General features: G+C 37.0%; 2 protein-coding genes and 1 pseudogene across 3 annotated transcripts; 1 reads left to right on the plus strand and 2 right to left on the minus strand.

Moving 5' to 3' along the window:
- The first annotated feature begins 413 nt into the window (after window positions 1–413).
- On the plus strand, window positions 414–5,659 carry LOC113080848 (transmembrane protein 98-like). The gene is made up of 7 exons (XM_026252903.1): window positions 414–546; window positions 2,673–2,876; window positions 3,003–3,134; window positions 3,239–3,272; window positions 3,942–4,057; window positions 4,134–4,193; window positions 4,276–5,659. The coding sequence occupies exons 2-7, from the start codon at window positions 2,746–2,748 to the stop codon at window positions 4,463–4,465; spliced, it is 663 nt and encodes a 220-aa protein (XP_026108688.1). The 5' UTR covers window positions 414–546; window positions 2,673–2,745; the 3' UTR covers window positions 4,466–5,659.
- A 1,587-nt stretch (window positions 5,660–7,246) lies between these two features.
- Window positions 7,247–11,019, minus strand: LOC113080847 (cyclin-dependent kinase 6-like). Of its 2 annotated transcripts, XM_026252901.1 has the most exons (8): window positions 10,855–11,019; window positions 10,049–10,316; window positions 9,837–9,969; window positions 9,373–9,540; window positions 9,176–9,285; window positions 8,741–8,791; window positions 8,500–8,632; window positions 7,247–8,018 (listed from the first exon to the last, which is right to left on the minus strand). In XM_026252901.1, exons 2-8 carry the CDS (start codon window positions 10,276–10,278, stop codon window positions 7,926–7,928), a joined length of 918 nt encoding a protein of 305 aa, XP_026108686.1. In that variant the 5' UTR covers window positions 10,279–10,316; window positions 10,855–11,019; the 3' UTR covers window positions 7,247–7,925. The 2 variants fall into 2 exon arrangements, with proteins under 2 accessions (XP_026108686.1, XP_026108687.1); XM_026252902.1 differs by lacking the exon at window positions 10,855–11,019 and having other exon boundaries at window positions 10,049–10,390.
- A 231-nt stretch (window positions 11,020–11,250) lies between these two features.
- LOC113080846 (putative all-trans-retinol 13,14-reductase) lies at window positions 11,251–15,431 on the minus strand (annotated as a pseudogene).
- Window positions 15,432–15,436: the final 5 nt, after the last annotated feature.

Raw genomic sequence — 15,436 nt, forward strand, 5'->3', positions numbered from 1 at the left:
GGCTTTAAACAGTTTAAACTGCATGGCCATCATTTTTAAAGCATTTCTAGTTATACTGTGATATATTGCTGATTTGTCTGACATTTGACTGGTTTGATGTTTCAATAATTTTCGACTGAAATATTTTACTTTCTAGGAAGGAGAGATGTCCATAAGACAACTAGCTACTGCTAGTGTGTAAAAAAACAACAACAACAACAACCGGTGAGCACAAATTCACTGAAACATCCGTACCTTCTATCGAACGCGCTGCCAAAACATTGCGTATGCACATTGGGCAATATCATAGACTGTATAAAAACAGGGCAAAATGAAAAAAACAGGATGGGTTCCACAACACAAAGGCTCGTGAATGACACCTGGTGGCTAGAAATTGATAGCAAACGTCTGTGGCTATGAGAGCGCGCCTCGGGCAAGATCGAAGTTCACGTCGTTGCTCTCTGCTGCGCGCTCCCGCGCTGGAGATCTCCGTGCCGTCTCCGCCTGTACACCACGAGCGCGCTTTGTTTCTTGCGACAAACGCCATAAAATGGAAAGGATATATAGGTAAGATCTTGAAATACAACTATATTTGCTGATGATGTTTTAATTGACCAGTGATATGTATACTTAAGGGAACTTGTGGTCATGTATATATATATAAAAATGATTGGTGTTGCATTAAAATTTGTGAGTCAAAAATAAGTCACAGCGTCTTTTCAAACAGTGACAGAAGATTCATATAAACAGGCTAACGTTAGCGGGTTTCTTTTGCTTGAAATCAATGACATTCAAATGAAACCAAACCTTTTGTTCGGTCTGTAAAAGCCCACGGATTTATTTAGATTAGAATAACGCGTTCTTTGTTTCCATGTTACAGGCTATTACACTGTGAATATAACTTTACCCCGAGTAAAAATGAAGGATAGTAATGTCTTTAGGCCAATAACTGTGAATTACAGTTTATACAATTATGTGTTTTGGTAATAGTAACACTTTACCTTTACAATGTAACAATTAAACTTTAATAAAAAGCCGTTAACATAACAGTTATTATATAATGTCAAGCAGATCACGTTGGGGTCCAAAATTCTGAGACCACAAAATGCTTCTATTTCACCTGCTTTTCTAATTTGGTGAAAGGTTAATTAGAAATGTTATTAGCAAAAAAAAAAAAAAAAAAAAAAAAACTAATAATCCCCCATAATTTGAGAAAAAATATATATATATTAAAAAATATATATTTAATTAAATTGTTTGTGCAGAGAATTCACATGATCCTTGTCATTCACTTTCTTATTAGTGACCTAAAATCTGTGTAATTTCTTTTTTATAACATTGCATTTTTATAAACTTAAAACTTTTTGTTAACCACATAAAGGGGTGGGTGTGTTGCTCCTAGTTTTTTTAGGTTTATAGATCACTTAAGGCTCACTTTTCAGTGCCGTTTTGCCTTGTGGTGAAAGGTTTAATTTTACATAAACAGAAGTTTTTATATCTTATCTTATTGGCTGGACTGTGGCTATCAAACTAAATTCTGTCTATCTATAACTAAAGACCAGCTAACTTATCAAGCCAATGTGTAAAACGTGATATCATAACTGCTTTAGTGTCCCCAAAATACATTGTATTTATCAAATCCGTAAAGGTTAATCCAGTGTCTCTGAATGCCAGGGTGAGTATGAATTGGCTCCTATGAGGAGTGCACAGTATGATACGGCCAGGGGAGATCACATTAATCTGATTAGGGAATTACAGCATTCCAAAACATAATTTCACATAATCACATCATCGAAATATTACTTCTCATATGTTGTAACAGCCGTGCGTGTTCAATAAGCATTAAATCACTAAACAGACAAAATATTGTTGGGTTTATAAAAATAAATAAATATATATATTGATGGCATTGTTAACATTACATGAAAGACTGTGATGGAAATGAAATTATATAGACCTATATAACTTAATCAAACTCAAGGCTTTTCATGATCAAATAGAAATATTCAGTCCTCGGGTTTTTATTAAAAGGGCAAAGCAAACACACCATACATATACAGTACAGCAATAATGACTGTGATACATAGCAAACACATGGTGTCACATATACTGTGAGCAGGTTAATGATTGATTGATCAAAGGTCTGATGGGTGTGACGCTTAAAAACACACTATAACATACACAGGTACAGAAAACACGTCTACATTCATTTTTTGTCATTTTTATACTCATAAAAAAAATGTATCTTAGACTGTTGTCAGAGAGGCCCTGGAAAGAAAGCATGAGAGGACAATCTAAATAAAGCTTGAAAATAGTCTAGATAAGAGTGGAATGATCTAGATAAGCATCTGTATTCAGTGAAGCATAAGGAGAGTAAACAGGAGGAAATGTTTTCAACAAGACATTATTTTCTCAATACGTCACAATAATACTGAAGTATAATACTTCTTTTCTATTTGTGGCAACACAAAGGTAAAAATGAGCTTTTATTAACTAGTGCAATGCTTAAATTGCTTTGGTGCAACTAATCATAATAAAAATACAAGCAACAGAAAATAGTGTTTCACATAAATGCATTAATAATAGGATAAATGATAGATAGATAGATAGATAGATAGATAGACAGACAGACCATTTATAAGGTTTATTGATATTATTAATATAAAATGGAAGTCTTATCTTTATTTCCTCAGAATTGACTAGCTTTTGCAAACTCCAGCCAAACAACTTTTTGACAGTCGTCCTCGTTCTTCTTCATCTGTAACCATGGAGACGGTGGTGATCGTGGCCATAGGTGTACTCGCCACCATCTTCTTGGCATCATTTGTGGCGCTGGTGGTTGTGTGTCGGCATCGTTACTGCCACCCTCCGGACTTTCTGCATCAGTTTGATTCCAAGTATGTACTTGAGTATACACTAGAGGATAAGTCATAACCTCATTCCCACACTGCGGATTCAGAAGGGATCAACATTTTGCATTCCAACACTTCATTCTTAGCCATTGTAATAATGTCATATTTCAGACCTACAGTTGATCTGATCGGAGCGATGGAGACTCAGAGTGAACCGTCAGAGCTGGAGCTGGATGATGTTGTCATCACCAATCCTCACATCGAGGCCATGCTGGAGAACGAAGACTGGATCGAAGATGCCTCGTATGCATTCTCTCCATGTTCTTTCTCACAACCATAACCATTTATAGTAAAAAATAATTTTCTGGTTTTGATACTTTATTGACATCAATTTATCTTTCCCTCAGTGGTCTTGTATCTCATTGCATTGCGATTCTGAAGGTAGATTTTTCCTGACCAAGTACATTGAATATATAATATAATATAATATAATAATGGGTCGGTAAGATTTTTTAAGGTTTTAATGTTATGCTCAACAAGGCTGCACTCATTTGATCAAAAATACAGGAAGAACAATAATATTGGGAAATTACGGAGCCCCGCACATGACATGAAGGAAAAAATTGTAGGCTAAATCGTGCGCACGATTTACTAATTAATTCCCTCATTGTACTAAAACGTGCACACGATTAATACTGCGTTCCATCGATTTACTATTTCATTCACTTGATTTATTAATTGTGCCCACGATTTACTAATTAGTAGTAATAGTAATCGTGTGCACATATTGGCACAGTGAGGGAACGAATAAGTAAATCGTGCGCAGGATTTGTTTTTTTTTTTCTTGCATGTCATGTGCGGGGCTCCTTAGAAAATACACTGCAATTTTGTGTGTGTTTGTGTTTTTTGGACAGGCAGTGTTTTATTACAATTTTAAATAACTTGTTTCCTTCAGAAATCTTTAATATGTATGTCCTTACTGGATAAAAGTATTAATTTAATTAAAAATCTTTCTGACCCCCACACTTTTGAACAGTCATGTATGTACGTTTAATAATACACAGCATTTTTGCTTTGGTTTGAAGAAATCATTGTCCTGGTTCTGTACAGATATGCCACACTCTCACCGAAAAGCTAGTTGCCATGACAATGGGCTCTGGAGCAAAGGTCAAAGCACCTGCCAGCTTGAATGACATCATCACCGTGGCCAAACGCATCAGTCCAAGGTAAATAGCTTGAGCAGTTGATATGACACATCTGAGAGTGCTGGTACTGACCATGAGCTGCTTTGTGCCATCACAGGGTGGATGACGTGGTTCGCTCTATGTACCCTCCACTGGACCCCATTCTTCTGGATGCCAGGTAACTTTTTAAGATGGCAGGGACTATTTTAGATTTAGATTTCTGCAAAGAAGTGACTTTACCAACTTATTTTTTGGACCAGAGCCACAGCATTACTACTGTCGGTCAGTCACTTGGTACTGGTGACACGAAACGCCTGTCACATGTCTGGCAGCCTGGACTGGATCGACCAATCACTGCATGCGGCCGAGGATCACATGGTCGTGTTGAGAGAGGCGGCTTTAGCATCTGAACCAGAGAGAGGTTTGCCAGAGAGAGAGCAGTCAATCTGAGTCACTCACACGACTGTGGCAGACATATACACAACACACATTCAAGAACATGCACATGTATTCCTGTAAAGAATATGACAATTTAGTGGACAATACTTTGGCACGTCCATGATATGAAAGACATCTTCGCTAAGCCTTGCTTTCAAACATTGTTTCTTGTACTCTTTCACTGTATCTCATTTTTATCTCTGTTACATTCCAGTTTATTCGGTGGTCATGCCATCTAATATTTCCTCATGCTGGATTTATATGTAGATGCTAGAGGCAAAAAGTTCCTCAGACAATCAAAAACATGAATGTATAAAAAAATTCCCCAAAAATGCTTATTGTTATCACTAAGTTTGTTAGCTAAACCATTTAGAAACAAAAAAGGTCTGTCTTATTTGTCTTATCTGTCTTATCACAGTCTACATATAGTGTAATATTTTAGTACAATACGTACAATGTTTTCATACATTTACATATTTTCCTTATTAGCATCAGGTTCTGCGAAATTGTAAAATCTTTTTGCTTTTATTTCTCTCTGAAAATACATTTAAAAAAAGAGCAGTAGAAAAAATGGTTCATTTTCCTTTTTTTCAGTTCAGTCTCCTTCGCATATCAGTTTATAAATAGTCAATACACAAACTGACAAGTCACAATCGTACAATCACGTTAAGTTGATACATCACTCCTTTATTACTGTACTGTAATGTACTCCACTGTTAAATGTTGGGGTCAGTATTAATTTTTAAAGTATTTGAAAGAAGTCTCAACCAAACTTTGAACAGTTAAATAGCTGGTTATGAACAGTTATGCAGAAAGTAAAACTCTTTTTTTTTTTTTTTTTGTCCATCTGCTATTTAGACGTGGCCTGTATTATTTCACCAGAGTCACATGAAGTCTAAATCCCCACTAATTCCCTCCCTCAACCCCTGACTATACACTTCACACTTTCAGCAGCCGCACACACATTCAGAACTCTGTAATTTCATGGATTATCATACATTTCAGTTATCAATCATGCTTTTCGGTTTCAATGATAAGATTCAATTGCAGAATACAGTTGTTAATTATGAGTATTTCTCTTGTTTTTTTTTTTTGTTTTTTTAGCAATCTTGTTACTGACATTTCTTGTTTGTTCCTCTATTTGTTCTTTGACTCCTGTACTGTTTATGTATTTTAGCTTTGTAAAGGTAAATAAAAGTTTCACAATGAAAAGACGTCAAGATATTTTTATTTTACAATAAGCATTAAAAAATTCAACTGTAAATTCAGTAAAATAATTGCCGGTAGACCTCTATTCACATGTGCGGCTTTCTGAAGAGAGGAGAGAGAGAGGAGGCGGACAGGGAGAGGTAAAGAAAGAGGGAGGAGAAACAGCTGCAATGGAGGATAGATGGGGAGGAAGAAAATACATGACCACTATTTCTCAGTGGTCAGTGTAAACAGTTCTGTCTAGCTTTGAGTAAAAAGCTTTTGGCCAAAATAAGTGCTGGACTTTAGGCATTAAAAAACGCAGCAGACTGAAAAAAGCAGACCAAAAGGACACACACTCACTGTTTAACACACTCACACTGTACATATGAGTACAATAAAGAACATGTCATATTACAAACACATCTTTGAAAATATTGCTTCTGATGAGTGTATAGGTCACACTTAGTAGGTCCGTTTTTTGATAGACAGTTGTAGTCATTCCATGTCATTCCCAAAGCAACCTAAAAAAAAAAAAAAAGAGGTAAGTTATATATATATATATATATATATTTTTTTTTTTTTTTTTTTTTTTTTTTTTAACCCAATATGTGAACCCAAGATATTCAGAGTTATGTTTCAGGCAATTAGTAGTTGACTAGACATCCATATATTCTGCAAAGGCCAACAAGAGAGTGTGAACAACCCTTTTGTGTGTGTGTGTGTGTGTGTGTGAGAGAGAGAGAGAGAGAGAGAGAGAGAGAGAGAGAGAATCTTATTTTATTTTATTTCTAACTTATACATTTAACATACACTAATTCATATTGCACTGCATGCTTAATACTTCATATTGCACTGCATGCATAATATATATATATATATATATATATATATATATATATATATATGTTTACTATTATTATTTTTCTTTATGTTAAGCAGCCCAGCAACTGCAACTGCTTTGGCATTAAAATTGTACAGTTTGTGTCATAACAATAAAGCTCACTTAAATTGAAAAAATTAATTAATTTGAATATCCTAATGAGGATTTTCTGTTGCGTTTCTGTTGTCTACATGGGGTTGCTCCTAGTGGTCAGCATTATGTTAATATATCAAATCATGAAGGCGTTTCTGAAAAAATAATAACGTAAACTAACAAAAATCCAGGCGACATGTAAATGCAAAGCCAATGTTATCATTGGGTCGAACGAGAGAGAGCTAAACAGAAACAGAAATATTTAATCGGACTTAAACAAAATTTAAAATTCAGTGTAAATAATGAACTCATGAACTCTGACCCCTTTGTATTAGATTTCTAGACAGGCAGATGTCATTCCATGTGAATGAACCAATTTATGGTCATGTGCTAATGAATGGCAATTAAAAATAAAATTATCATATGCAAATGCATGACTGCCTCCCAGTGGCCATCTTTCTTAACTGTCGTCACGGTGGTCATCTTGACTCTTTACTAATTGTACTAGATTAATTGAACGGAAATTCTTTACTGGGGATCAAGAAGAAAGGCAAACATTGTTTTTGGCAAACAATGTTGAAATTGCAGTTTTATTACTGAAGTGCCAGAATAAAGAAAACAGACAAATGTGCATTAAATTACAAATTTAATTTATTGTATACATTTGAAAGGTCATAATGTCATAACTATGTTTAAATATCAATCTCACAGCATTTAATAACAAACAGGCACTGTTGGCTCTAGTTTGTGTTTACCACAGCAAATTCATCAGGAACAGAAACATAAAAACTTCAAACAATTTGCTCAGAACTTAAAACACTGCATATGTGATTAAAAACAAGCAAACACTTTAAATTAATGTCAAAACAAACACAAAAGCATCACTAAAAGTCAACTTTCAAAAGGCAGCACGCTGAAAATAACTGGAAACATTAAACTTACCTGTTAGACAACCAATTGTGCTACAACATAAACAAAAATGTCATTATTAGAGAGTTGTCGCATGTGAGAAAGACAAATTCTCAATCTTCACCGTTGTAAACACATGAACAAGGTGATGGTACAGTATAGAAAGGAGGGAGAGCTCCAAAAACAGCTGGATATTTTTAGGGAATTTGTTTCTTTTTAGCAGTACAAGTCATTTCCACCAAAAATGTTTGAAAAAAAATTGTGAGTTACAGGTTAAGGTGTTGCACTTTACTCCATTATAAAAAATTAAAACAATCTGACAGAATAATTCTTGGTGCAACCCTGATTGAGTGGGAGGAGCCTGTCTAGTCACATGACCCCGCCCTCTTCACTCATCTGTCATTCGTCTTCACTGTTGCAGTCTGCCAGGAAAGGGTGGGCCAAAGCTCTACAGGCAGAGATGCGATGAGCTGGACTGAAAGCCAAAAATTGCTGAAAGGAAAAAAAAGTTATTTATATATGTAAAAGTTGAATTTATACATCATCTGAAAGCTGAATAATAAGCTTTCCATTGATGTATGGTTTATTGGGATTGAGTATTTGTCCGTGATACAACTATTTGAAAATCTAGAATCTGAGGGTGCAAAAAAAAATCCAAATACTGAGGAAAATCACCTTTGCATATTATGCATATTACTAATAAAAAATTCAGTTTTGATATATTTACAGTATGAAATTTACAAAATATCTTCATGGAACATGATCTTTAATTAATATCCTAATGATTTTTGTCATAAAAGAAAAATCTATCATTTTGACCCATGTTTGTTATTGTTATTAATGTTTTTTATTGGCTGCTGCTGAAAAATATACCCCAGCAACTTAACACTGGACTATATGTATTTCACATATGTATTTTGAGTACCAGTCACTGATTTCTCTATCCAAAAAGGAATAGATGAATAATACTTACAGACAGCAGGTCATTCTCCTCATGGGTGAGACTGGGCAGTAGTTGTTTTGTAGGCTTTTTCTCAGCCCAGGCAGGGCTGTAGCAGACAGGGCTTTCTATGGGCCAGTCCTCCTCACCCGGCAATCCAATTATCCTGAGAGAGAGCAAACATGCAAGAACACCAATGACCACACAAAGCTGTACTTCTTGGTTGCTATAAGTTTTGACTGGGATTTGGAAAGGCATAAGTATTTTGACTCACTCGAAGATCTTTTGCAGCTGCTGGATCTCTGTGAATCCACGAAACAAAGGCCTGCAGAAAAGGTGAGAGAGAAAGATAAAACATCTCAGAATTAGAAAAGTTGTTTGTATTTTCATGCAAATTCATCTGTTTCTTGGATAAAAATTTATATTAGACCAATGTCAAGAAAATATGCTTTTTACATTCCCAAAACCATGAACAACTGCACAAGGCAGAAAATAGAGACATTTAGAAACGCTTTTTATGCAGTCTGTGGTATAAATTAATACATTTCAGTTTTCAATTTTTAGCATGTTTTTGCTGTTTTTGTTTTTCAGGATTCTACGTCAAAATGATAAATGTCGCTACTGTAACCACTAATAATGTCCTTGCTGAATTAAAAAATATATTGATAATAATAATTATAATTATAAAATGTCTCTGTTATGCTCTGACCTTAATAGAAAGAGCTCTGCAAAGATGCACCCTGCACTCCACATATCCACAGAAGACATGTAACTGGACTGCAGTAGGACCTCTGGAGCCCTGTACCACAAAGTCACAACCTACACACACACAAACACAAATACATCACATGCAGGAGCTCACTACCACCACACATATTACTGTGAACGTCAATCTGAGCTCCATACACATGGGGTGAGGGCGATATGGTATGTGTATATCCTGGCTAAACCGAAGTCTGCAATCTTGACCTCCCCTCGACAGCTCACGAGCACATTGTCTGGCTTTAGATCCCGGTGAATGACGGTGTTAGTGTGGAGGAAGTCAAGTCCGCTGAGCAGCTGACGCATCACATCCTACATAAAGAGAGAAGGAAAAACACACAAATCTATGCTCTAGTCTTCAATTTATCCCATACAGTATGACAATATGCTACCACACTAGGACATGTTGTCCCCAAAGGTGTATGTACATTCAAAGAACTGATCTACTTTCCTGGGTTATAAATGGTGGTGGTGTCTAAACAGAAGTTGCTTTTCAAAAAAGAACATTTACAAGAGTAGAACTGTGAAAGGTGTTACACTATTACTAACTTATTGTATTAAATATGAAAGATTAAGTTACTGCCAAATGAGATGAGCAAAGTTAAAACCTTTATTTTGTCTCTGGCCAGGCCTTTTTCTGATGCTCTGCTGAGAAATGCAGTCAGATCCTGATCAATATACTCAAACACCAGCGTCAGGTCAAGCTTCTGGTTTTGCCATCCAGTTGATACATTCAGCAGCCTAAGGATAAATGCCATATTACTCAAACTAAAGGTCCATTATGCTTGTATGTGGCAATTTTTACCGTTTCCATACACACTTGACTATGTTGGGGTGGTTGAAGTGCTCTATTTTGCGCAGAAGAGCCACTTCTCGAATCACGAACTGAGGGATGCCAGACTCCGGCTCCTCGGGGATGTTGAGTCTCTTCACCGCTATGAAGCGCTGCTGCCCGCGCCTCTCTCGGGCTTTGTACACTTTCCCGTAGGCGCCCTGGCCGATTTCTGCCAAGATTTCATAATCTGAGCTCTCCCGACAGCTGTCATCCATGTTTAGATCAGATCAGAGCAATCTGTCAGTAGGTGTTACTGAAAGAGACAAGAGTCATTGTGCTGAATAAAAAAAAAAAAATCAAACAAAGCTTTGTGAGACGCTTCCACTCCCTGGCGTTTTACAGCTGGACTGTATGGCTTGTTACAAAAAAAAAAAAAAAAAAAAAAAAAACCTCCAATAAAAATAATTAAATAATTATAACAAATATTTACGATTGTGTGTGTTGTTTTATTTAAAATAAATAAATAAATAAGAGAGGACATCCTATTGACATTAAATTTGTTTCTAAATTTAAAAAAGTTTGCATGTCGGCATACTGGTTAAAATTAATTAAATCTGACTTAATTAATTGGATATGTATAATATTTTATTTTTCCACTTAGCGACAAGAAACTCAATTTCAGATGCCATCACCGGCGACGCTAGATTTATCCATGGATGTCAATTATATATCTCGCGATAAAATGTTATTAACAACTTTACGGTAAGCCTGCACGTTGCGGAAATGGTTCATATGGCTAAGATATACGCGCTTTCGAAGATATAAAACTACAATTAAGTAACTTAACTCACTTTTTCTGTCACTGTAATCCAAAACCTTGAGTATGAAAATTATGGTCTACTAATTCATACCAATGACATAGATCAATACGCGTTGTTAGCCATGATTTTAATAAAACCTCGCAAAACATGCAGGGGTGTGAGATCTGTATCTGCAAAACCAACCAATGAACAGCTGAGGATTTTTTTTCTGTGAACTTCTGTGAACTATTCAAGAAAATGTATTCTCATGTTCTCATATATTATATATAAATATATATAATTCAGGCTTGTTAAAAAAAAATCAGCTGGCTAAAAAACAAATTAAGAAAATATACATTTATTATTTATAGTATAGGCCATTTTTAAACTTAACTTTCAGCCACACTGCCCCCTTGATTTAAAACAAGATAACATTCCACACAGTGATTTGTTGTTGAAATTAACATATTTATTCAGTATGCACAAGCATCCACTGTATATTAATAAGCACATTTATAGGTATATTTATATCCGTCTGAAATTTCACTGCAACTTAAAAAAGGCAGCATCACACATAAATGTGCACATGACATCAGACAGCATCTCCACTGTTATATTTTGAGAAAGATGCATGTAAACCCTTTATACAGACCTACAGGTCTATATACACAGTAATGAATCAAATCTAAGAGCAACTAAGATTTCAGTTCATAGTTACAAAACACTCACAAGACATTGTGCCAAGAATGTCTTCTGCTTTTCTCACAAACCGTTCAAAAAGTTATTTCCTTTTATGTGCATTAAAAAAAAACAGATTTGGAATTAGTGCATAGTTGAGCTTTAAACCAGTAAGGCACTTGATAAACACTTTACTAATAAAATCATTTTAAAATTATTAGTTACAAATACAGTGGTATATTATTGTCAGGCAGTGCAGTGTTTATTTTGGTAATAATCACACATATCCTCCATCTGTTCTTCTCTAAAGTCATATCTGATACCTCGGCGAATGATTATGAACATTACATGTTATTAATACTTATTCTTTCTTCTTGTTGTTGCCATTATTGACTCTCTTGGAGAGGCCAACGGCATCCAGGTGAAGATTACGGTTCAGAATGACAGAACCACACGTCAGCGCTCCTGTCAGTGCTCCAGCAAAGCCACACAACATTACATCCTGACCTGCAAGCAAAGTCCAGGTTTGAAAGAGAAAGGAGATAAGCCAGAGCACTTTGCCCATTCATTCTTCTAAACATTAAGTTCCATCAGCTAAAACAAATTCAAACAATATAAGGCATGGAATGCATCTTAAAATCTACTTTTGAATGGCTTACATATGAATTTGCATAGATAAAGTCAAACTCACCGGTGAGGAAGAGGTTTTTAATGGGCGTCTGTGGTCTGATGGTGGCGTTTAGTTCAACATTGAAGCGAGGAATACCATGATCAGCACCGTAGATCTCCCCTTTAGGAGCACCAATGTAATGCTGATTCGTGATTGGGGTGCCTGCATCCACAAATTCAATCTACAGACATAGAAAGACATAAAAAACACAAAAACAAAAAGACTGTATAGTACAAGATGAAAGCAGGATCCTGTTTGACCCTTTTTATAGAGTTCATACCCTGTCCTTGATCTTAGGAAAGATCTCAGTCACTGCCTCTAATATGTTATTGATGAACGCCTGCTTCAGCTCCTTATAATCTATGCTTCTGTTCTTCACTTTGTCATCTTTCCACTCTTCAAACCACGCATAGTTAGCAAAGCTAACAACAGTCACAGTGGATTTACCTGTAGGTGAAGCATATTTGGATTTGGAACATAATGCATCAAACAGAATCACACAGTGTCAGTTATTTCAGTGGAGAGCCTCAACCACATCACATGTGTATGTTCCTTTTGTCAAATGTAGACAAGCTCAGAACACTCTGGATTACATTTACAGCTTTGTCCACTTGCAATCCAATGGCAAAAATCTTAACTCCAGATGTGAAAACGACATCAGGTCACCATCCCTTTTTCTCTCTACCTGGTTTTCTTTCTGGCCAGGTTGGGTCTTTTGCAGAGGGTGAGGCCACAAAAATCAAAGGGACCTTTTTTGGAAGATTCTTCCCCGCTTCCCTTCATGTAAGCCTCCAATCTGGAAGAACAGCAGACATGAGCGCAAAATGAGAGCAGTGCTGATGTTAGATTTAGAAATGAACAAGCACTTGCATGCTGTTTAGGAAATTAGGTTCACACTCACAGCTCATCCAAATTATTCTCAGGGAAGATAAAATAATTGTCTGCCTTTAGGCCCAACTCCTCTTTTGTCCCATCCACACCAATGAAAACACTGAGTCCAGCATCTCCATGCTGCACCATACTCAACTGTTTCTGGATCGCTGCACAATACCATCACCAAAAATACCATACAGTATGTTCACATGAATAAGAGCACAAACATCACAGCAAAGAGGTTTAAATGTCACTGATATCTCAGCATTACAATTTCAAACCTATGCTTTATATGGCTCTCACCAGGCATAGTCTGCACATCTTTGGGCAGGAGATGTTCGTAGGTATTGAAGATCCCAGCATCTGAAATCACCATGGGAGCCGTGAACATGCACCTCCTCCTGCCCCTTCAGAACACTCACACCTGCATCAATGCCAACAAAACAGTCCAGTCATTAAATCCTTGTGTTAAAGTCTCTTCTGAATGGTATCAAGTGTTAAATGTTGTGTGGGATGGGGAAGATGTTTTAAGTGTTACCAATAGCCTCTTTAGCGTCGTTGAGGAGTATGCGGTTGACAGGTGCTCTAACAAGCACTGCACCTCCTGCCTTCTCAATGATGGGGATCATGTGATAGGCGATCTCACTCGCACCGCCTTTCGGGTACCAGGCACCATTCAGATAGTGGCACAAAAGCAAACTGTGCATGGAAAAGCTGGCTTCTTTCGGCATTTTACCTGTTTAAAACACAAACACAAAAACTAAAGGAGATCAGTAGCTGCAAGTTACTGTATGGTTTATGACTAGAAGTACAGAGGGAACACATAAAACCACTAATTTTCAGTCAGGTCAGAGAGCTTGATCATCTCACCGTAGGTCCCAAAGATGTAGCACATCACAGCTCTCAGGTCCTTATTCTGCGTCAGCTCGTTCACCACATCCGTCAGGCTGCGGGACGCATAGCGGAAGAAGGGAGAGAGGCGATTGGCCAGGCCCGTGTGCACCAGGAACTTTGCTAGAGGAGTCGGGAGGAGCTTCAGCAGAACCATGAACCATACGCCATTTGCAACTTTCTGACAGGAGCATTAAAAACCAGCGTTAAGTTTTGCGCTTTACTCTGTGTCTCCATTTAGCTCTTTCTGTAAAAGTGGATTTTTAAGTCTAGTCTTTGTAACTCATCAAAAAATTAAAGCAGAAATAGTTAATGAAGGAAATATAAGCTTATGTCAAGTCAAGTTAAAGTCATGCTGAGATTTATTGTCAGTCAGCTACATTTGTGGACATACAGTGGAACTAAATTTCATGAACATATTGTGAAAGCAACCAGTGGCCTTATTTCTTTTTAGAAACACATCACCGTACTCTTGGATGATTGTCTGTCTGTGGTTATGATTGTAGGGGAAAGGTCACACAAACAGCTACATACAAGACATTTTATCTTTAAACTCCAAAAATCTCCAAAACTTAAAGTGAAAAAAGTGACATTTAGCCAAGTATGGTGACCCATACTCAGAATTCATGCTCTGCATTTAACCCATCCAAAGTGCACACACACACAGAGCAGTGAACACATACTGTGAACACACACCCGGAGCAGTGGGCAGCCATTTATGCTGCGGCGCCCGGGGAGCAGTTGGGGGTTTGATGCCTTGCTCAAGGGCACCTCAGTCATGGTATTGCCGGCCCGAAATTCGAACCCACAACCCTAGGGTTAGGAGTCAAACTCTCTAACCACTAGGCCACGACTTCCCCACTAAATCTTTTAGATTTTTAAGATTGGAGAAGATTTCAAAAGATTGGAGTTAGTACGATTTTTTTAAAAGAAAATTAATCAATTTAACAATAAACACATTTGCAATATTACAAGTGAGCATAAGAGACATTACAAATCTTACAGACCCCGAACTTCTGAACGGTGAATTGAATTAATGGCCCAAATGACCAGCATGTGCATTGACACCCGACGGACAACTCCAACTCACCTTGGAAAGTCTCACATACTCATCAATGGCCTTTTCCTCCCCTGGGAAGCACTTCTTCAGTTCATCAATGTAGCGGTTTTTTCCACTGTAGATGGGGTATATGCGCCGGTTTTCTGGTGGCCCCAGGACCACTTTATCAAAGGGGTTATCCAGCGGCTCCCACTGCAGCTGCCCATTGGTCAACTGGTCAACCACACAGCGCAATGGCTTGTGATCCAGTAGTTCCCCAATATAGTGGATCCCTGAGTTAGGGGAAAGACCTTCAGATCACCACAACTGACCTATGCATGTGATATTTCACATTCATTGTTTTAATAATACCCTATAAATGTGCTTATATTTGCCAAAGCAAGACACAACACAGGGGTTTTATGAGGTAGATCCATTTGCTGAAGTACTAAAGTCACATTCACCAACATCAAACTCAAAGC

The sequence above is a fragment of the Carassius auratus genome, unplaced genomic scaffold, assembly GCF_003368295.1.
Source record: "Carassius auratus strain Wakin unplaced genomic scaffold, ASM336829v1 scaf_tig00032272, whole genome shotgun sequence".
Classification (NCBI taxonomy): Eukaryota; Metazoa; Chordata; class Actinopteri; order Cypriniformes; family Cyprinidae; genus Carassius; species Carassius auratus.